The 22,671-nt window shown below is 44.4% G+C and overlaps 2 protein-coding genes across 3 annotated transcripts in view; one reads left to right on the forward strand and one right to left on the reverse strand.

The window, feature by feature from the left end:
* Positions 1 to 2: 2 nt before the first annotated feature.
* Positions 3 to 12,793, forward strand: glt8d2 (glycosyltransferase 8 domain containing 2). 2 transcript variants are annotated; one of them, XM_080757638.1, is made up of 11 exons: positions 3 to 103; positions 3,119 to 3,162; positions 5,464 to 5,556; positions 5,999 to 6,046; positions 6,585 to 6,735; positions 7,257 to 7,374; positions 8,008 to 8,092; positions 8,234 to 8,346; positions 9,074 to 9,240; positions 9,813 to 9,925; positions 10,682 to 12,793. In XM_080757638.1, exons 2-11 carry the CDS (start codon positions 3,144 to 3,146, stop codon positions 10,858 to 10,860), a joined length of 1,086 nt encoding a protein of 361 aa, XP_080613764.1. In that variant the 5' UTR covers positions 3 to 103; positions 3,119 to 3,143; the 3' UTR covers positions 10,861 to 12,793. The 2 variants fall into 2 exon arrangements, with proteins under 2 accessions (XP_080613764.1, XP_080613765.1); XM_080757639.1 differs by lacking the exons at positions 3 to 103; positions 3,119 to 3,162 and having other exon boundaries at positions 5,464 to 5,597.
* A 1,606-nt stretch (positions 12,794 to 14,399) lies between these two features.
* hsp90b1 (heat shock protein 90, beta (grp94), member 1) overlaps positions 14,400 to 22,671 on the reverse strand; it is a 17,402-nt gene continuing 9,130 nt past the window's right edge. Inside the window, exons 8-17 of the mRNA XM_080757635.1 lie at positions 22,433 to 22,549; positions 22,132 to 22,269; positions 21,403 to 21,480; positions 20,767 to 20,832; positions 19,875 to 20,144; positions 18,364 to 18,609; positions 16,197 to 16,333; positions 15,224 to 15,458; positions 14,668 to 14,763; positions 14,400 to 14,469 (exon numbers count right to left, since the gene is read on the reverse strand). Coding sequence (XP_080613761.1) covers positions 14,443 to 14,469; positions 14,668 to 14,763; positions 15,224 to 15,458; positions 16,197 to 16,333; positions 18,364 to 18,609; positions 19,875 to 20,144; positions 20,767 to 20,832; positions 21,403 to 21,480; positions 22,132 to 22,269; positions 22,433 to 22,549 — 1,410 coding nt within the window. The 3' untranslated portion in view covers positions 14,400 to 14,442. The remainder of the gene's footprint in view (positions 14,470 to 14,667; positions 14,764 to 15,223; positions 15,459 to 16,196; positions 16,334 to 18,363; positions 18,610 to 19,874; positions 20,145 to 20,766; positions 20,833 to 21,402; positions 21,481 to 22,131; positions 22,270 to 22,432; positions 22,550 to 22,671) is intronic.

Consider the following 22,671-nt stretch of genomic DNA (forward strand, 5'->3'; position numbering starts at 1 on the left):
TGCGGTTCACAGTCACTCACTCTGAAAGACCGTCCGGCCAGGGTTGGGATGAAACTGTTAACTTCAAACTGAGTGAGAATCATCACCCAGTTACTCTCGTGTGGTAAGTGGATTCATTTTTTAACTTTTATTATGTGTAGAGAGTAGGCTGGAGAATGCATATGGATGATATATGCAATAATGCATCGATAACAATCTATAGGAGACACACCTCCCCCCCCTAATCTGTGTTGTACAAATGATGCATGAAGTGCGACGGACGGTTTTAAACCAGGATAGACAGACAGTGCATGATGAACACAAGAAGAGTTGTGAACATATAGTCCTCCAACATCGTTAACGGGTCTTCGGTGTGAGATAACGGCGATAGTACTTCATGTTCTGCAGCTGCAGCCTGTAGCCTAGAGACACTACTATATTCACTGTCCACACACACACACACACACACACACACACACACACCCACAGTCCAAGCAGTTTTAGGCTTGGTTGGAGGAACTATAATGGCATTGTATTTATCTCGTTCAGTGCAGCTTATTGACATGTTTCACTTACATGATGCTCATTAGTCATTGGTCATTAGTGAAGCTATTAAACAGAAGTAAAAAAAAAAAAAAAACGTAAACTTTATTTTTTAATGATATGGGCATTGGGTATAACCTTTATAATAATGCAGTTTGATGATGTTTTAGTGTATAATTAATAAGTAGCTACAAGTTATTGGACAAAATGTGTTACTATGCCAGACATCACAATTAGGAAGGAATACCTGCATTTCATTGATTGATTGAAAGTTGTATTAACAGTTTAGGGGGGGAGCACAGTAAATAAAAGAACAGTTCCATGGGTTATATAAATCCTCTTAGCAGACCTTGTATTGAACTGGACTTCAGTGCTGTGCCCCCTGCAAACTGTTAATAAAGGTTCAAGGTTGTTACTTTAGTGTCTCCGAAGGGCAAAAGGTTTTACAGCAGGTCATAAGGCTTAATGAAACACATGTACATACATCAATCAAACCAAACGTATTGCTGCTGGTCGCAATTAAAGTGTGCGCTGCGCCCGGCCTACTTGCATCTTCAGGCGGGGGCTTGGGCCAGGCATTACAATAAAGTAATCAATCAATCAATCAATCAATCAATCAATCAATCAACTATTATGTCTTAAAGTAATCATTGAGTGAGATGCACATTTTGGACAGTGCTGCATGAAGTGCTGCTGACACACAACTTGATTGTAATATTGACTGACTTGATTGTAATATTTGGTAACGTATAAAAAGCCTGCCCAGTCCATATGTTTGCTGTCAAAACAGGCCAAATATGATCAAATAATATATGAAGCAAAGATTTGAGTTAAAAACGTTCGCTCTGAAAGAATATATATTTGTCCCGCATTTTCACGAATTTTCAAAAGTAGCAGATCTGCTATTTTTCAACAGCTAAAGTATAACATGACTCAGTGCCTCCCTGCTTGACACTCAGCATCAAGGGTTGGATTGGGGGTCCCTATCTCCCTGCGACATACTAGCGTCATGTCCAGGGGGTGTACTTGTACATCAAGCTGCCTCACGCTACAGAAACAGGAGATAGGCTCCTGCCCTATGGGCCTCATGGCTCTGCAAGGCTATACTTTATACTTACTTAAAGTATGCTTAAATCACCAAAAGGGGTTCCTGTACTGAACCGGTTACATGGACCTATGTATGTACTGTATTTAAGTTCACATTTCAATAATACAGGAGAATCATATTGAGAGGATGAATGTGCATGCAGACAAAAACTATGAAAACAATAACAAAATGCCCTCAGGACAGGAAGGAAGTGCGTCAAACGCTTTAGAAAACTACAAACACATGTGTACAGAACTACAAACACATGTTGTGTGTATATATGAACATCCCCCTGGCAGTTTCACATGATTAAGACCATGTGGTTTCAACAGGGATGGGACCATGTTAACCATGTTAAAGATGGCCTCGTTCACACGTACCAAACACCAATCAAGCAAATGTTTGGTCGGTTTCTTTTGGGGCCACCACAATGCTTTTCCAATGGGAGTCAGATGGTTTGACCAAACATTTTTTGTTTGATGAGGGGGGGGAGGGGCAGAACACCACCAGCAATCGTCAATCAAACACAAATGTTTGATCAAACCATGTGACTCCCATTGGAAAAGCATTGTGGTGGCCCAAAAAAACGACGTTCAGCCAAAAATAGCCGATCTACAAACTCGCAAAGCGTTGATCTGCTGTTCGTGGCGAATCTATTTGTGTACAGTGAAATGAGAGCACACCAAATGCACTGTTTACAGATCTGTTTTATCTGTAAGTACAGTACAGAGGGGGTTAAATTAAGTGGTGCTGAATTTGCGGCAGGCAGACAGACAGACAGACAGACAGAAAGGCAGGCAGGCAGGCAGGCAGGCAGGCAGGCAGGCAGGCAGGCAGACAGACAGACAGACAGACAGACAGACAGACAGACAGACAGACAGACAGACAGACAGACAGACAGACAGACAGACAGACAGACAGACAGAAATATTGAACCAATGGAAAGTATTCAAATGTACTTCGGCGAAAACCTCCTAACTCCACTTGAGCTGAATGTGGGGTTTTTTTCATCTCCTTAAAAATGAACATTTTGGAGTTAGGTGGTTTGTTCCAGAAGGCAGAGTTATTGTACTCTACTATATATAATCTTCACCCCAACGGTAACATTTTAGACGATTCGTTCACGTGTGTTTTCAAATGTTGAGCAATAAGCACTGCCTAATCACGTCATGTTCATGTGTCCCGTTTTGACATGGATATTCTTTGTGAATAACGTCATGTTTATGATCAGGTTTTGAAATGGATATTCTTTGTGAATAACGTCATGTTTATGATCAGGTTTTGACCAGAGTAAAAATGCCTCTTTGTCTAGTTTATAACAGCTGTGCGAAGGATTGTTTGTCCCCAGATAAACATGAGCTATAATCAGTGCCAAATATTCATGCACGGTCTGTCATTCTGTTTATTTGTTTGACTAACTCTCTCTCTCTCTCTCTCTCTCTCTCTCACTCTCTCTCTCTCTCTCTGTGCGTGCGTGCGTGCGTGCGTGCGTGTGTGCGACTCTCACAGATGTTGCTGGGAGAAGACATGAAACATGGCTCTTTTGAGAAAAAGTGAGTGAGTGTCATAAAACACATATTTTCCTACAGTAATGGTAAGTGACATCATGATGACATGACGTTCTTCTCTTCTCACCTTCTCTCTCTCTACTGCTCCATGCTATTCAGTCTTCACCAATTTGCATATTTAAAAAATTAAGATTTGGAAAACAATAAATCATTGTCTTCGTGTAAGTAATCAACTGGGGAAGTGTCATGGTGATAACAATCTAATACATATGGTTTTGCCCATGCACTCGATTCATAATAATAAGACTAATTATTAAGAACCGATAAAGAAGTGAACCGGTTCCCAAACGATTGAAAAGGGGCCTGAGAGTTAAAATGGAACATCATGTTGTACTTTAGCTATTGAACAATAGCAGATCTGCTATTGAAAAATTGTGAAAATGTGGCGCAAATCTTTGAATATATATTCTTTCAGAGCGAATGTTTTTAACTCAAATCTTTGCTTCTGGGGGGGGGGGGGGGGTCCCTGGAACAACATATTCTCTGTCTCTCTCTGTCTCTCTCTCTCTCTCTCTGCTGTGTCAGCGTTAGCTTAATTCTTAACATGTTGCTGGGGGAGGGTTGGAATGTACCCAACGTATGTGCAACGTATGTGTCTGTGTCTGTGTGTATGTGTGTGTGCGCGTGTGTGTGTTTTTGTTTTCAAATGTATAAAAAAAATCATTTAAAAATAGCAGCTCACAAATCGTCGCATCGCTGCGCATTGTGAGCTTGTAGATCGGCTATTTTCAAATGGCCGAAATGAAGTCGTTAATGTATGTTTAGTGATAATAATCAAAACCTATACAGTACAAGTAACTGAAGTTTTCAAATCCGAGATTAAAAAGTATTGGAAATATTCCAGTAAACTAAAAGTACCTCAAGATGTTACTTAAGTATACAGTACATGTTTGTACTTCCACCACTGTGTGTGCCCGAGCGTGTGTGTCTGTACGTGCGTGTGCGCGTGTGTGTGTGTGTATGTGTTAAGGGTGGAGTTAATGAGGTAACCAGGGGCCAGGACGGAGGGCCAATAAAAGAGTCATATTTCAAGACAGTAAAATCAGGTTCTGGCACAAAAACGAAAAATAATTTCTTACACTCTCATAGTTACAGGGTTCATACTGTACATACTGTACGTTGGTTAGACACACTAACAGCCCCACAGGCATTACCGTCAGTCTGACAACACCGTCACCCCGACATGTGGCAGGTTAAAACTAATGTTGTTCCATAGGGACCCCTCTCAGGAGCAAAGATTTGAGTTAAAAATGTTCGCTCTGAAATAATATATATTCAGTGATTTGCGTAATTAAAATTAAAAAAAGCAGATCTACAAGCTCGTAGCACAGCACTCGGTGCCGCACTATGAGCTTGTAGATCTGCTCTTTTTCAATAGCTAAAGTATAACAAATTCAGTTAAATCGTAATAATCGTATTATGTAGAACATGTCCAGGGTGTTTCTCAGGCATGGCCAGCTAGCTAAAATATGGAGACCGACGGATACGTATCTCAGTCACTTGGACGACTCGCAATAAAGGACGAGAGCTGTGGCTGTAATTGGTTGCAGATGAGAAACATTTCCTTTTTTTTTTGGCGAAAATACAAATAATCACCAGCCTCTGCACACAATAAGTCTGTCAGCAGCATTAACAGGCTTTACGACGAGCTATGAACATCTTATCGTTTTCTTAATTTTTTAAAGTGGTGCAACCACTCCTACACTCGGTTCACACGGGTGTGATTTTGTTTTATTTTTCGGGCTGACTGTTGGGGAACAAAAACACAATGTTTAATACTGATTTCATTAGTATTAAACATTTGGTTACTGTTTCCACCACTGTACATTTGCAGGGGTGCACGATTTATGAAATTATGACCGATATCCGATCTACGATTATTTGCAGGGTCATATCTGCTGATATCGATTCTGACCGATTCTGATATTATACATAGGACCACAATGGAAACAAGCCTATAGGCCCTATAGGGGCTTATTGACCCAAAGCCTGTTATTAAAGTATTCAATCAAGAATGAGTACACAAATTAAATTTAGATTTTTTCATTTTTTTGTTGGTGAAAACCGATTTAAATAATCTGTATTATTTTGAGACCGTTCCGATGTGGCATTTGTATGGCCGATATGGCCCGATATGGCCCGATATGGCCCGATATGGTCCGATATGGCCCGATATGGCCCGATATGGTCCGATATGGCCCGATATGGCCAATTCCGATTATGCTACCGATCAATGGTGCATCACTAAAGGGTTAATTCTTTCCCGACCTTCTCCTGTTGCTTCAGTTAATCGTGTTCTGCTGCTGGTGCTGTTCCTGATGGCCTGCGTGTTGCTGCACAGTAAACTGATCAGGACTCCACCTCGACACAAACCCTCAGGTACTGAACCCCTGCCCTGTGGCACCTCCTCAAACCCTCAGGTACTGAACCCCTGCCCTGTGGTTTATAGCAATATTTACTGTCACAATATAGAGCTATTTAACACTGTTACTGAACACGCACTCTATAGCAATGATTACTGTCACAATATAGAGCTATTTAACACTGAACACACTCTATAGCAATGATTACTGTCACAATATAGAGCTATTTAACACGGAACACACTCTATAGCAATGATTACTGTCACAATATAGAGCTATTTAACACTGAACACAGTCTATAGCAATGATTACTGTCACAATATAGAGCTATTTAACACTGTTACTGAACACGCACTCTATATTGATGAGTGCTACCAGATTTCAGAGCTATTGAACACATATTATTGTAATGAAAAATACCTCATTTAATTCTACTTCCTTCCTGTTATCCCCTCCAGAGCACAGGAAGGAACGCAGCAGTGCTGTGGAGGCCGTGCCGGACCAAGGTTTGTTATCCTTGTACATTTTACATTAAGGTCTTATCTTTATTCTGTTTCTTGACCTTTTCGTCTCGTTTTAAAGCGTGTGGGGGGGGGGGGGGGGGCTAGCCTTTAGTTTATATAAGTTTTAGTTTGTGAGGAGGGCTAGCCTTTAGTTTTAGTTTCAGATCCAATGTGGCCTGTTATAGCGCCACCAGGAGGCCGACTTTTGAAAAACATTTCTTTTTTAATACTACTCCAGATTCTGTCTAAAAATCACGCAAATCGTTACACACTATCTCTATAGTCATGTGTTCAAGACGGATCTGTCCGATATTTCATATACCATCCTAGTTGGCTAATAATTATTGGCTTTCAAAGTTTGCAGGATTGGTCCGTTTTGAACAAAAAGCCTCTAATCATGAACGCAGCATGCAATTTACGTGAAATCTTTCACAGACGTTCCTACTATAGGCTGAGGAATATATCCCACGCTTTTCACTTTATCTAGTTTAATCTGAGTTAACTAATATTAACTGTTAACTCTAATGAACCCCTGTTCCAGACACAGGAAGTGACATCATCCCCGTGGTGATCTGCGCTGCAGAGGAGCGTATGGGCGGAGCCATGGCGACCATCAACAGCGTCCACAGCAACACCGCGGCCCAGGTGTTCTTCTACATCGTTACCCTGAGAGACGCCGTCAAGCAGACCAGGTGAGACCAGGTGTTCTTCCGTCATACAGTCTGGAGCAACGGAAGCTCTGATAATGAGTAAAATATAAATGCTTCCGTCATACAGTCTGGAGCAACGGAAGCTCTGATCACGAGTAAAATATAAATGCTTCCGTCGTACAGTCTGGAGCGACGGAAGCTCTGATCACGAGTAAAATATAAATGCTTCCGTCGTACAGTCTGGAGCAACGGAAGCTCTGATCAGGAGTAAAATATAAATGCTTCCGTCATACAGTCTGGAGCAACGGAAGCTCTGATCACGAGTAAAATATAAATGCTTCCGTCGTACAGTCTGGAGCGACGGAAGCTCTGATCACGAGTAAAATATAAATGCTTCCGTCGTACAGTCTGGAGCAACGGAAGCTCTGATCACAAGTAAAATATAAATGCTTCCGTCATACAGTCTGGAGCGACGGAAGCTCTGATCACGAGTAAAATATAAATGCTTCTGTCATACAGTCTGGAGAGTGACTCAGATCATATTTTAACCCCTTGTCTCCCAGACAGTACATAGAGAAGTCCCGGCTGAAAGGCATCCACTATAAGATCGTAGAGTTTAACCCTATGGTGCTCAAAGGGAAGGTGAAGCCAGACTCGTCGCGTCCAGACCTGCTGCATCCTGTGAGTTGACTTGTGTTCGTTCATGTGGAGGTACCACGCACACGCACGCACACACGCACGCAAACACGCATAGGACTACGACACTATGGAACATTAGGAGTGCACTAGGACAGCCATTTTTAGACTCCCATTAACTCTGAGAGTGTACAAATGGAACCAAATGGACCCCATTTGGTTCACACTGGCTGGGGCAGGCTAGTGTGGTGATTGATGAGCATCGCTTGATGATCATCAATCATATATTATATCGTTGCTGTCGGGAGGAAACCTCATAACTCCATTTTTTGAGGTTTTTGATTTTATTCCATAAATCAGTGCTATTGAACACCCTTTACGTCTGTGTGTTATTTCGAAAATATTAAACCAATGGAAAGTAGTAAAAAAAACCGCCTTGGACAAAACCTCTTAACTCCATTGGACCCTCAAACTGTCTGCTAAAGCAACTAACTCCACCACCTCTCCCCTTCCCATGCAAGTAATTGACAATATATAAAGTCACAACACCAACTTATGAGGCTGTAATGCATCGTTTAAAAAATATGGAGATATGTAATATTATAAATAACCAATATTAATCTGAATGGAGGAGTCAGAGACAACCGACTAGTTTTTTTAATTTATTTTCTTTTCCAGCTCAACTTTGTGCGTTTCTACCTCCCCCTGCTGGACATCAGGCACAAGCGGGTGATCTACCTGGATGATGACGTCATCGTGCAAGGTGTGTTCGGGGGTCAGGGGTCATCAAGGTGGCTCCACGGGTCCCCCTGCAGTCCACGCTCTAACCACTAGGGCCGAGCGAGCGCCCTCAACGTTGGAGGCTTGCTCACTTCACACAGGTGTGATTTTTTTTCTCTTCCAGGTGACATCAGCGACCTGTTCAACATCGAACTGAAGCCGGGCCACGCGGCAGCCTTCGCCACCGACTGTGACCTTCCCTCCACGCACGAGATGGTGCGCAGCGTAGGCATGCAGGTGGGTACAGACTGATGACATCATCACAGCGTGGGCATGCAGGTGGGTACAGACTGATGACATCACCAGGGTGGGCATGCAGGTGGGTACAGACTGATGACATCATCAGGGTGGGCATGCAGGTGGGTACAGACTGATGACATCATCAGGGTGGGCATGCAGGTGGGTACAGACTGATGACATCATCACAGTGTGGGCATGCAGGTGGGTACAGACTGATGACATCATCAGGGTGGGCATGCAGGTGGGTACAGACTGATGACATCATCAGGGTGGGCATGCAGGTGGGTACAGGGCACCATGTGATGACATCACAGCGTGGGCTTGCAGGTGGGTACAGGGCACCATGTGATGACATCACAGCGTGGGCTTGCACGTGGGTACAGGGCACCATGTGATGACATCACAGCGTGGGCATGCAGGTGGGTACAGGGCACCATGTGATGTCATCACAGCGTGGGCATGCAGGTGGGTACAGGGCACCATGTGATGACATCACAGCGTGGGCATGCAGGTGGGTACAGGGCACCATGTGATGACATCACAGCGTGGGCATTGGTTGGTATTCGTTGGTATTTCATGTCTCGGTATTGATTACTTTGATTATTGATTACTCATTAACAATGAGTTATTGCAGGAAACTGATTAGAAGCCATTTCTTTTTTAGAATCGTCCTCGGGTCTAAAAATGGGTTAAAATCATTAACGACCGTTTCCTGCTTCTACAGACGACATACATGGGCTTCCTGGACTACAGGAAGCAGGAAGTGCGGGACCTGGGCATCAACCCCAGAGACTGCACCTTCAACCCCGGAGTGTTCGTGGCCGACATGAACGAGTGGAGGAAGCAGAAGATCACCAAGCAGCTGGAGAGATGGATGGAGGAGAACTACAGGTTGGTACCAGAAGAACTACAGGTTGGTACCAGGAGAACTACAGGTTGGTACCAGAAGAACTACAGGTTGGTACCAGAAGAACTACAGGTTGGTACCAGTAGAACTACAGGTTGGTACCAGGAGAACTACAGGTTGGTACCAGGAGAACTACAGGTTGGTACCAGAAGAACTACAGGTTGGTACCAGGAGAACTACAGGTTGGTACCAGAAGAACTACAGGTTGGTACCAGTAGAACTACAGGTTGGTACCAGAAGAACTACAGGTTGGTACCAGGAGAACTACAGGTTGGTACCAGAAGAACTACAGGTTGGTACCAGGAGAACTACAGGTTGGTACCAGAAGAACTACAGGTTGGTACCAGAAGAACTACAGGTTGGTACCAGAAGAACTACAGGTTGGTACCAGTACCAGACACCAAGCAGAGAGATGGACCTACGTGGTCGGTTAAGACTGAAGTTAGGGTTCGGGATAGATAGTGTTCGTAATGGGTGGGATTAACGGGAGGTCGGAAACAATGACATGTATACTGACCACGTTACGTTCCCGCCCCTTCCTGTCCCGTCCCTCCAGGGAGAACATCTACAGCAGCTCATTGGCCGGAGGCGTGGCCACTCCGCCCATGCTGATCGTGTTCCACGACAAGTTCACCACCATAGACCCAGTGTGGCACGTCAGACATTTAGGTGAGTCCACCATAGACCCACTACACTGTGACAGTCAGACATTTAGGTGAGTCCTACACCATAGACCCACTACACTGTGGCAGTCAGACATTTAGGCGAGTCCACCATAGACCCACTACACTGTGGCAGTCAGACATTTAGGTGAGTCCTACACCATAGACCCACTACACTGTGACAGTCAGACATTTAGGTGAGTCCTACACCATAGACCCCACTACACTGTGACAGTCAGACATTTAGGTGAGTCCACCATAGACCCCACTACACTGTGACAGTCAGACATTTAGGTGAGTATATTTAGTCTTAGTTTTAGTCATCCATTTCCATTTAGTTTTCGTCAGTGAAAAAAGGTAGTCGACGACTTAGTTTCAGTCGACGAAATCAACACTGCCACTACGCAGACATTACTAACTAGCTGTCTGTGTCCTCTCTCTCTCTCCAAACTAGAGTCCTGACGCCCACTACGCAGACAGCTGACATTACTAACTAGCTGTCTGTGTCCTCTCTCTCTCTCCAGGCTGGAGTCCTGACGCCCACTACGCAGACAGCTGACATTACTAACTAGCTGTCTGTGTCCTCTCTCTCTCTCTCTCTCCAGGCTGGAGTCCTGACGCCCACTACGCAGACAGTTGACATTACTAACTAGCTGTCTGTGTCCTCTCTCTCTCTCTCTCTCCAGGCTGGAGTCCTGACGCCCACTACGCAGACAGCTGACATTACTAACTAGCTGTCTGTGTCCTCTCTCTCCCTCTCCAGGCTGGAGTCCTGACGCCCACTACGCAGACAGCTTCCTCCAGGAGGCGCGTCTCCTCCACTGGAACGGGCGCTTCAAGCCCTGGGACTACCCCGGAGTTCACCTGGACCTCTGGGAGAAGTGGTTCATCCCCGACCCCAACGGGAAGTTCTCCTTGACCCGACCCGACACCGAAGTCTAGAGACGATCCCAATGGGAAGTTCTCCTTGACCCGACCCGACACCGAAGTCTAGAGACGACCCCAAACGGGAAGTTCTCCTTGACCCGACCCGACACCGAAGTCTAGAGACGACCCCAATGGGAAGTTCTCCTTGACCCGACCCGACACCGAAGTCTAGAGACGACCCCAATGGGAAGTTCTGCTTGACCCGACACCGAAGTCTAGAGACGACCCCAACGGGAAGTTCTCCTTGACCCGACCCGACACCGAAGTCTAGAGACGACCCCAACGGGAAGTTCTACTTGACCCGACCAGACACCGAAGTCTAGAGACGACCCCAACGGCAAGTTCTCCTTGACCCGACCAGACACCGAAGTCTAGAGACGACCCCAAACGGGAAGTTCTGCTTGACCCGACCCGTCACCGAAGTCTAGAGACGACCCCAACGGGAAGTTCTCCTTGACCCGACCCGACACCGAAGTCTAGAGACGACCCCAAACGGGAAGTTCTCCTTGACCCGACCCGACACCGAAGTCTAGAGACGACCCCAAACGGGAAGTTCTGCTTGACCCGACACCGAAGTCTAGAGACGACCCCAAACGGGAAGTTCTCCTTGACCCGACCCGACACCGAAGTCTAGAGACGACCCCAAACGGGAAGTTCTGCTTGACCCGACACCGAAGTCTAGAGACGACCCCAAACGGGAAGTTCTCCTTGACCCGACCCGACACCGAAGTCTAGAGACGACCCCAAACGGGAAGTTCTGCTTGACCCGACCCGACACCGAAGTCTAGACGACCCCAAACGGGAAGTTCTCCTCGACGCGACCCGACACCGAAGTCTAGATTCTTTTTGGGACATTATTTTAGTTTTTGTTTTGTAACCATATTTTTTTTTCCTTATTGTCTAATAATGTAATCCTGGGCGCTACACTCCCTCTGCCAACCTGGGGAGAGCAGCGGACTGACCTCATGCTTCCTTCGATGCATGAGGAGTCCAAGCTGCTTCTTTTCACCCGACGGGGGGTGGGGGAGTTTCCCCGGTTGGACGTAGCGGTGTCCGTTACACCAACCAGTTCCTTATAGCGACGTGCTGTAAGCTTGTAGATCTGCACATTTTCGGCGCACGGCACCGTCCTACATATTGGGCTGTAACGCGTGTCTCGTTACACGACACACGTTGTCGGGTTGACCGTCATCAAATATACGCCCGGGTCCCGAATAGGTGAAATGAACCGATGACAAACGAAGGGAAAAACGAATCACTGCACAGTATATTCTGTTCAGGAATAAAACTAGATCACAAGCTGTTATATTAGGAGATGCATTGATGTTGATGGATAAATTCCTACCGCAGTTTCAGTTTGAAACATCCAAGTTTTTTAATTTGTATGGACAAAATAAAAGATAAGCAAACTCGCATTTCAAATCGCATTGACTGACAACTGTCACAAGTTTTAGAATATTCAGACTTGAAATCAGTTCATTTAGAATTAAGAGCGTCTGGGAACATAGTTATCCCACTACAGTCAAGACGTTTATGCAGGCCTTCTAAACTCAGTGTGCAATGTGCATAGGAGCCATCTGGTGGCGATAGACTGTAACAGCAGTCTCCGATTCTAACGGCTTCATTAAAATGTATCCAGGGTTCAAACACATTTTTAACCAATGAATTTCCAAAACGTGAACCTGATTTCCAGATCTATAATAACAATCATTCAGATCAATAATGAGTCTCTTAATGTGTGCAACAATGTCTCAAAGACAGACAGTGTAGCAACATTAAAGCATAGAATATAGAACGATAGAATTGCATCACAAATGTTTTGCTAACAGCATCTATCCTAGGCTCACGCTGCAGTACGCTGTGAGCTTGTAGATCTGGTATTTTTGTCACGTACCAGCACACATTAGGTTGCCATCGACTTGTTACATATTTCATGTAATCTATGTTTTTTTAGAAAATGTTTTTTTAATTAAATACATCAATATCCAAAAACGATGCATATCCACATATGTTTTCCAGGACCTTTGATAAATCCCAAACCTGAAAAATTAACTAGTGTAAACAGAACGAACGGACAATGTGAAGAGAACGCAAGGAGAACTCAGGGGCCCTTTTCTGCTTGTTCCGTTTAAAAAGGACTTTGTGAAAACAGCCATAAAACTCATGTCTAAACATCCTCCTTTATGGTGAAATACATATTTGTAGAATGCCTAGTTTCATTTTAAACTATTTCCAATAAAGATTTGTCATGAATGATTCATGAATGACTGACTGGAAGTAATTTATCTATGGAGAATAACATTGTGTAAAGGAGCAACTTGGACACTCAGGCATGAAGGAAGCATGAGTTCAAGTCCGTTGCTCTCCCCTTGTCCCCCATATATGGGGACTAGGTTGCTCTCCCCTTGTCCCCCATATATGGGGACTAGGTTGCTCTCCCCTTGTCCCCCATATATGGGGACTAGGTTGGTCTCCCCTTGTCCCCCATATATGGGGACTAGGTTGGTGGAGGGTGTGTAGAGCCCAGGATCACGTTTGATGATTAACACAGGGGTGAAAAAAGAGTTACAAAATCGTGGGGAAAAAAAAAAAGAGCATAACATCAGGTCATCTTAAAATAGTTTCATGTAAGCATTGTGGTCCAAAAATAAACAAACTGTTATCGGGGAGGAGTCTTCTATCGAAAATGTTACTAATTCAGCAGCAGTTTACAATAGCGTTCTCTCAGTCAGTTGATTCTTCATATCCATATGAGTGAAACGGCCGGGATGACATGTTTATCTTATATGAGGCGATCTAAAATCGGGGTGCATACTTAGTTTAGACTAGTCATTGGTTAGACACGGGTTAACGTTAGGTTTAGGTGTGCTGCCCCGTGGGAGGTTAGGGTTAGGGTGAGGGTTTGAGATAGGTTGTAGTACTAATGACTGGTCTAACCAATGACTAGTCTAAACCAAAAACTGTCTAAACTAAGTACTGCAACCGGGAAAAATCCCCCTATGGGGATTACAATGCAAATAAAAAGTACATGGATTTGCGGGGTGCGCACGCTTTTCCGACACACCGAAGATCCGAAGCGGGGGGGACATGCGATGCGATGCGAAAAAGCGATGGTCCGACATGCGCTGCTCCCGTGCTTGCGGTTAGGGTTAGGTTAGGATTGAGGTTTCGGATCAATAGTATGTCGGAACTAAAGCCTGCACCCGGATTTGCACCCTCTACGGATATTGACGTCAGACTTCGGTGCTCTATCGACTGACCGAATGAACGAATAAAACAAACTAAATTAAAGTAATGAATAAATAACCCCGACAAGACAACGGGAGATTTCCCTTCCGAAAACTTTTTAATGGCTCTCGAGACAGGAAGTCAACAACAAACACTCCATAACCGATTCAGTTAAATATTAACAAATTTACAGTCATGAGGAATGTAAAAAAAATAAACAGAATTAAACAAACATAAAGCAGTGCCATAGAAAACCCCAAACACTCCATCATCATCTCCTCCTCCCTCCCCCCCCCCCCCCCCCCCCCGACCTCTTCTTGACCCATGAACCCTCACCCTGCCCTCCTCTCTCTCTCCTCCATGTGGGACTCACAGCTCGTCTTTTCCATCAACGCTCTAGAAAGAGAAGAAAATAATTAGTAATTAGTTATTAGTCTTAATATTTTTGGTGTTTTAAGCATACTGTAGCTGTTGAAAAATAGCAGAAGATCTACAAGCTCGTAGCGTGGCACCAAGTGCCAAGCTACTAAGCTGGTAGCTCTTTTCATAGCCTCGTAGGGTAGTTTAACCCTTTTCAAAATGCCAGCTCCTCACCGAATCATCTTCCTCCTCCTTCTCTGCATCCATTTCCTCTTCCTCCTCCGCCTCCTCTTCCTGTTCCTCTGGCTCCTCCTCCACCTCCTCTTCCACCTTGGGGACAAATTAGATTAAATTAATTACTTCATTCATTAAACTTCCAGCCGACACAAATTAAATACCAAGTCATTGTTTACATCCACTATAATGTGAAGATTCTGTAAACCACTACATTCTGGTCTGAACACAGAATATATGTTCATTAATAACCATTAATACATGGCTTGGTTGAATGCTTGACTTTGATTGGTCAATCGCAGAATTCAGCGGTGCGTTATGTCTCGTTAACAGACCGCTCCGCTCTACAACAGACGACCGCTGCCTAATCAAACCCTCGGAGCACCTGCTTGCGACCCGCTTGATTTACTGCCGTTTCCAAGCCATGTAAACACAATGTTTCATTTACAGCTAAACGTAGCTGATCTACAACGCGTCGCAGCGCCTCTCTTACGGGCTTTCAGCCCCTCCTGCCCCCTCTAAACACTCTCTGCAACCGTTGTAAACCCGTTTATACCTGTTCGTCGAGGTCTACGTTCATGCTGAGCCTCAGCATGCGTTCTATGCGTTCTCCGTAAGCCTTGGTGTCGGAGAGCTGGTATCCCGAGCGCAGTGTGGCCGTCTCGAACAGAACCACAGCCAGGTCGGCGGCGGTCTGGTCCTCGGGGTCCGTCTGGACTCGCTTCAGCATCTGTTTTATCAGAGGGTGTTTGGGGTTGATCTCTAAGGTCTTCTTCTGGCTTGCATAATAGCTGGAGGGAAGGGGATAAAAAAAAAAAAAAGGACATGATAATCAATTGATTGATTTATTAACAGTTTTTACAGAATTACAGCACAGTTCAAGCACAACTCGATTACAAAGACTGTTAACTGTGAGTGGACGACCCGATGAAGCACTACACTTGTTTACAACCTTGTTCAATTCATCAAAACATTTAGAGACGTACAAATAGACACTTCTATATAGCCAAAAGAACAGAACAGGAATTCATCATAAAGGAGGTAAAAAAAAGGGAAAATAAACGTATACAGCGAGGGGGAAAAGGGGGGGGGATTCAGATTTTACGGGGGTCAGTTTCTAATTGCAGCCGTCCGTATAGGTGCCCTTTGAGAGCGGTTTTGAAGGAGTCAAGGGATTTGCATGTCCTAATGACTGTTGGTAGGGCGTTCCACATTTTGGTGGCATAGGAGAGAAAAATAATTCAGTCCCTTAGTTTGTTCCCTTTATATACAGTTACATAAAAGAGAAGATCTCCTCAAGACGTGATGGTGTTTAAACAAGTCGAGTGGCATTATTTGAACCCAGCATCATGTTATGCTTTAGCTATTGAAAAATAGCAGATCTACAAGCTCATAGCGCGCCACCGAGTGGCGCGCTACGAGCTTGTAGGTCTGCTATTTTCAGAAAACTGTCAGGATGTAGAAGACATTTTTAGAAACTGATCTCGGGTCAGAATGGGCTAATGCAGACGAAATGAAACGAGGCTCACTTTGTGGAGATGTCTTTTCCAGTCTGGTAGGCCTGGGCCTTCATGATCCGCTCCATGTTTCCCGACCAGCCGTACTGGCTGGCTACCAGAGCACAGGGTGAGTTGGTCAGCCTCTGGGAGAGCACCGCCTTCTCCACCTGAAAACACACATTATAATAATAATAATATTAATTATTATTCTCTCCAATCAACACCGCCTTCTCCACCTAAAAACACACATGTATCTTGCTACTGAGGCTCTAGGTCAGGCATGTCAAACATCATATTTTTTTAATGTTCCATTGTTCATCACTTCAATAAAAAAAAAAGCAGGCCTGCATAAAACCAAGGGTTTGTGTTGCCATTTACACATTTCTGCCTGAGACGGCTATTGAAATTTAAATATTCTAGTTTCAAATGGTTTATTGGCGCTCCATAAATAGAAATAGCATCTCTCACAGCAAATGGCTTCTAGGCTACAGGTATAATACCAATAATGAAAGTCAATAATGTAAGTAGCTATTATAATTTGTGTGATGTAGTGTACCTACCTATAGCATGCACAACAGCACGAAAAACAAAGCCATGTGACAGCTGTGTAGTGTGTACTGAAACATGTGTGAGCATGCTTGCAGTCCGCGACTGCATGGTCGCACCACTCTGGCCCTCATGAAGTCACATTTCGTCCAATGCGGCCCCCCCACCCCAAAATGAGTTTGACATCCCTGCTCTATAGGTGCTGTCCCCATCCATCCACCACACAGCTCAGACTCAACAAAGTTCCACATGGAATGTTCAGGATTCGAGTGTCTTAATAAGTAAGTGTCATCACAGCGTGTGGATGGAGAGATGGGGAGGCAAGGCAAACAGGATGGGGAGCATACCTGATGGAAGTCTTTCAGAGCTCACGTTTTTAACTCAAATATTTGCTTCTGAGGGGTTCCTGGAATAACATATTTTCAGATGGGGGAGTCGGTGGCCAATTACATATAATTTTCGGGATCCTTGACATGAAATATTGAGCACCACCGATACAGATTTTTCAGAAAATTGTCAGGATTTAGGAGACTTTTTGTCAGGCCTTAACCCATTCTGACCGGGCACCCATTTTGGTGCTAGCATCATGTTATGCTTTACCTATTGAAAAATAGCAGATCTACAAGCTCATATCGCGCCACCGAGTGGCGCGATACGAGCTTGTAGGTCTGCTATTTTTGAAAAATCGAAGAACGACTGACATTTTTAGAATCTGATCTCAGGTCAGAATGGGTTCATCAGACCAGTGTGTGTCCAGTGGAAACCTCGTATGAATCTGATCTCAGGTCAGAATGGGTTAAATGGGAGGACTCCATCAGCTGGCCTGTCACAATTACAGTACATATTGTCTACTAGTCGAATGCATTTTACATTTTTTATACTGAAGTACCACCTCAGGAAATATCTGTCTCTCCAAGTACCACCACAATAACTGATTTATTTGTTAAAATAAAGCAGTGTAGAGTAGACCTGCCCTTTGTGTTCCATTCCTATGAGCCAATAATTCTGCTGCTCTGAATAAACTCAGTCTAATCACCAATCAGGCCAACTGATGACATTTCATAATGTGATTAATCCGTTCTCAAATCCTCCATTAACGGCTAGGTGTGATGTCAGCCTACCTGTAGTGATATAAACACCTGTATTTCATGCACTTTTATCTTTTTTTTGTGAGACTCCTCTGAATACCACTAGAGGGGGCTCAAGTACCACCAGTGGTATCAGTACCAGTGGTCTAATGTTTCAGTGATTCGTTTGAATATTTAAGATACAGTATTCGTCATATCTGCTCTTTGCGAGTACAAAGCCTGAAAGGCAAACAGGAATACGAACGTTCCAGTGTTCAAAAATGCAGAAAACATGATTTAAAATAGTTAATTGCAATGATTTGTGTGACAAGTGGCCTAACTGAAGGGTGACAGCCCTACTCCTAGCCATCAGTGCTACAGTTCAAATACTTTAACAAAAAAACAGGAGGCGGCCGCCTCCACTACAAGACGTAAAGTCTAGTTTTAGTCTACTAAATGTCATAAGATCTTAGTAGACTAAATCTACAGTTGATTTAGTCGACTAAAATGTATTTTTGTCGGGCCATGATGCCGTCGTAATGACGGCATTTTAACACATGCTGAAAACAGCCGATAAGACTAACCATGTCTTTCAGGGCCTTCTCCTTCATCCAGGACGTGAGGGGCTCGAACTCCTTCTCCAGCGTCTCCCGGGTCTCCTTGGCCTTGTCGCTCTCCTCGAACTTCACGCCCTCCTTGGCCACGTTCTGGAAGCGCTTCCCGTCGTACTCGGGCAGCGCCTGGACGCAGTACTCGTCCACCGGCTCCGTCAGGTAGATCACCTCGTAGCCCTTCTTCAGGAGACGCTCCACGAAGGGGGAGGACTCCGCCTAGGGAGAGAGAGAGAGGGGGGAGAGCGAGAGACGGGGGGGGGAGATGGAAACAGAGATAGAGAGGACAGGAACTTTAGTCCGGCAGCCAACAGGCTTCTTCTGTTTAAAGTGGCAAAAAACTACTTCCTGGCCTCGACAGCCCATTCATCCAATCAGAAAAGTCCTGTCTGATTGCATTAAACAATGTTAAACTCACCAACATTGCAGCTGTACGAAAAGCTTGAATTATCCTCCATCTGCAAAGTTTTTGTTTCATAAGAATCCACCATAGAAACGTTATGAGCTGCATTTGATAGTTTGGAAGTGCTTGTTTTAAATAACACAGCATTTTGCTGCCTCCTGCATTTAGAAACAGGTGGTACGGCAGGACGGTTGAGTGATTTCCAACGAGCGCTTCCAAACTCCAACACTCCAACAGGCTGCTCAATGTTTTGCCACTCAGTCTAGATGAGGGGGGGGGGCGTGTCCTGATGGGAAAACCATGCATGTGCATACTCTTTATAGTAAGAAAGTTTTGCGTTGACTCCCATTGTAACAATGGAATGTGGAAGTGCTCATTCTATCTCAATGGGATAGTTCCAATGTTTGGAACTATAGCCCATAGCACCCCGCTTTGTCTCAATGGGATAGTTCCAATGTTTGGAACTATAGCCCATAGCACCCCGCTTTGTCTCAATGGGATAGTTCCTAATGTTTGGAACTATAGCCCATAGCACCCCGCTTTGTCTCAATGGGATAGTTCCAATGTGTGGAACTATAGCCCATAGGCACCCCGCTTTGTCTCAATGGGATAGTTCCTAATGTTTGGAACTATAGCCCATAGGCCCCCGCTTTGTCTCAATAGGATAGTTCCTAATGTTTGGAACTATAGCCCATAGGCACCCCGCTTTGTCTCAATGGGATAGTTCCAATGTTTGGAACTATAGCCCATAGGCACCCCGCTTTGTCTCAATGGGATAGTTCCAATGTGTGGAACTATAGCCCATAGCACCCCGCTTTGTCTCAATGGGATAGTTCCAATGTGTGGAACTATAGCCCATAGCACCCCGCTTTGTCTCAATGGGATAGTTCCAATGTGTGGAACTATAGCCCATAGCACCCCGCTTTGTCTCAATGGGATAGTTCCTAATGTTTGGAACTATAGCCCATAGGCCCCCTGGCCCCCGCTTTGCAGCGAGATCAAAGCGTGTCGTCACTCTCTTACCATTCCTACTTACTCTAGACCCTACACATGCTTCATAGTAGATCTCTAGACCCTATACCTCCTTGCGGCTGGTTCCAGACATGAAGTAGATCTTGTCCTGCTTCTCCTTCATGCGCTCCACGTACTGCTCCAGGCTGGTCAGCACCGTGTCGCTGTTGGAGGTCATGAAGCGGAGCAGCTTGGCGAGGCGCGTGCGGTTGGAGTGGTCCTCGATCACGCCCAGCTTGATGTTGGTGCCGAACTCCTTCCAGAACTTGTCGTTGTACTCGGCCTCGGCGATCTTCTTGATCATGTCCAGCGTCTTACGGACCAGCTTCTTGCGGATCACCTGAACGGGACAATGTAGGGCATTTATCAGACCACTTCCAATCCATTCCGACCTGAGATCAGATTCTAAAAATGTCTTCTACATCCTGACAGTTTTCCATTCTGACCTGAGATCAGATTCTAAAAATGTCTTCTACATCCTGACAGTTTTTTTCCTGACGATTTTTCAAAAATAGCAGACCTACAAGCTTGTAGCGCGCCACTCGGTGGCGCACTATGAGCTTGTAGTGCTCAACCTTTTTCATGTGAAGGACCCCCAGAATTATCTGTATTTGGCAGAGGACCCCCCCAGGTCTGCTATTTTACAAAAATCGAAGAACGACTGACATAGAAACATAGCTTTTTTCAGAAAACTGTCAGAATGTAGAATTTTTAGAATCTGATCTCAGGTCAAAATGGATTAAACCACTAACTATTATTTTATACTTTGGCTCAGATCTATGAGCTTGTATATTTTTGAAAAATCGTGATAATGTGTGCAAATCTTTGAATATATTCTTTCACAGCGAACGCCAAATAAATGTAATTTTAGGAGGTCCTTGACATGAAAACGTTTGAGCACCACACAGACACAGAAACATAGTCTTCCAGAAAAAAACAACGTTTTAGAAGATTTAATTTACCTTCAGCAGTTTGTGTTGCTGGAGCGTTTCTCTGGACACGTTGAGAGGAAGGTCGTCAGAGTCCACCTGAGAACGTTGGAGAGCAGAGCGGTCAGTCAGTCTTTAAAAGTACATTTTACTGCATGGACGTTACTTCATATGTGACCAGATTTGACCGAGAGCCTGCAATCGCGCAAATTCCAGCTTTTCACCAGAGGAGAAAAACCTTTTTTTTTTCCCAAAACGAGTTAATAGCACAGGCAGACTCTTCACATACTAGACTAGAGCATGTCTGAAATCAGAGCTGAAATTGACATGTAAATATGAAATAAACATGTAGCTAGGTGTAATGTTAGAGACCACAGAAGACATGCAAATATGAAATAAATGCTTAAACATGTAGCTAGGTGTAATGTTAGAGACCACAGAAGTGAACCTTTCAAGCCTGTTTTCTCAATTTGCTGTTTCTCTGCAAGACATTACTCATAATATCTCCAAAACTGGTGGGTCAAACTGAACATCCAATGTGTCAATTTGAAGCTATGATTCCGTGCTTTCACATGACATGAAAAAACGAAAATTCAAAAAAAATCCAATGGCAGTCCCTCAGTCAAATGTAGTCAAATATTATTTATTATAGTTTATAAGGTTACTCACCACTCCCTTCACAAAGTTCAGGTACTTTGGCATCATGTCGTGGAAGTCATCGGTGATGAAAACTCTACGGACGAACAACTGGAAGATGAAACGCAAAGCGGTTAGTCTCCAAGAAATCCTGTCTCAGGCTGAAATCAAATCCTGTCTTGCTGAATTAAAATGAAATCCTGTCTTGCTGAATTAAAATGAAATCCTGTCTTGCTGAATTAAAATGAAATCCTGTCTTGCTGAATTAAAATGAAATCCTGTCTTGCTGAATTAAAATGAAATCCTGTCTTGCTGAATTAAAATTAAATCCTGTCTCAGGCTGAATTAAAATTAAATCCAGTCTCAGGCTGAATTAAAATTAAATCCCGTCTTGCCGAATTAAAATTAAATCCCGTCTCAGGCTGAATTAAAATTAAATCCTGTCTTGCTGAATTAAAATTAAATCCCGTCTTGCTGAATTAAAATTAAATCCCGTCTTGCTGAATTAAAATTAAATCCCGTCTTGCTGAATTAAAATTAAATCCCGTCTCAGGCTGAATTAAAATGAAATCCTGTCTCAGGCTGAACTAAAATTAAACGATCCAACGCTCCACGCGGTACCTTGATGTAATCGTTCTAATTAATCGCGGTACCTTGATGTAATCGTTCTAATTAATCGCGGTACCTTGATGTAATCGTTCTAATTAATCGCGGTACCTTGATGTAATCGTTCTAATTAATCGTTCTAATTAAACGCGGTACCTTGATGTAATCGTTCTTCTTGGTGCCGTACTCGTCGAACAGTCCTCGCGGGGCGGACGCCGGGACGAACAGGATGGACTTGAAGGTGACCTCGCCTTCCGCCGTGAAGTGGATGTGGCCCAGAGGGTCGTCCGTCTCCTGAAACAAACATTCAACATGGATTTAGTGGATGTGGCCCAGAGGGTCGTCAGTCTCCTGCAAACAAGATTCAACATGGAGAGTCAGCCTGGAGAAGGTTTAACAGAAGGCCTCAGGGGAGAAGGTCTTACAGAAGGCCTCGGGGGCAGACGGAGGGACTCACCCTAGAGAAGGTCTTGTAGAAGGCCTTGTACTCTTCGTCCTCCACCTCCCTGGCCGGTCTCTGCCAGATGGGCTTGATGTCGTTCATGAGCTCCCAGTCCCAGACGGTCTTCTCCACCTGGGGAACATTAAAACATCGTTAAAACACCGTTATCATCCTCATCCCAGTCCCACACGGTCTACTCCACCTGACCAACCATCACAACTGGTGCCTTGTGAGCTTGTAGATCACAAGGCGTT

Source organism: Protomyctophum bolini (genome assembly GCF_963924005.1).
Source record: "Protomyctophum bolini genome assembly, chromosome: 23".
Taxonomy (NCBI): domain Eukaryota; kingdom Metazoa; phylum Chordata; class Actinopteri; order Myctophiformes; family Myctophidae; genus Protomyctophum; species Protomyctophum bolini.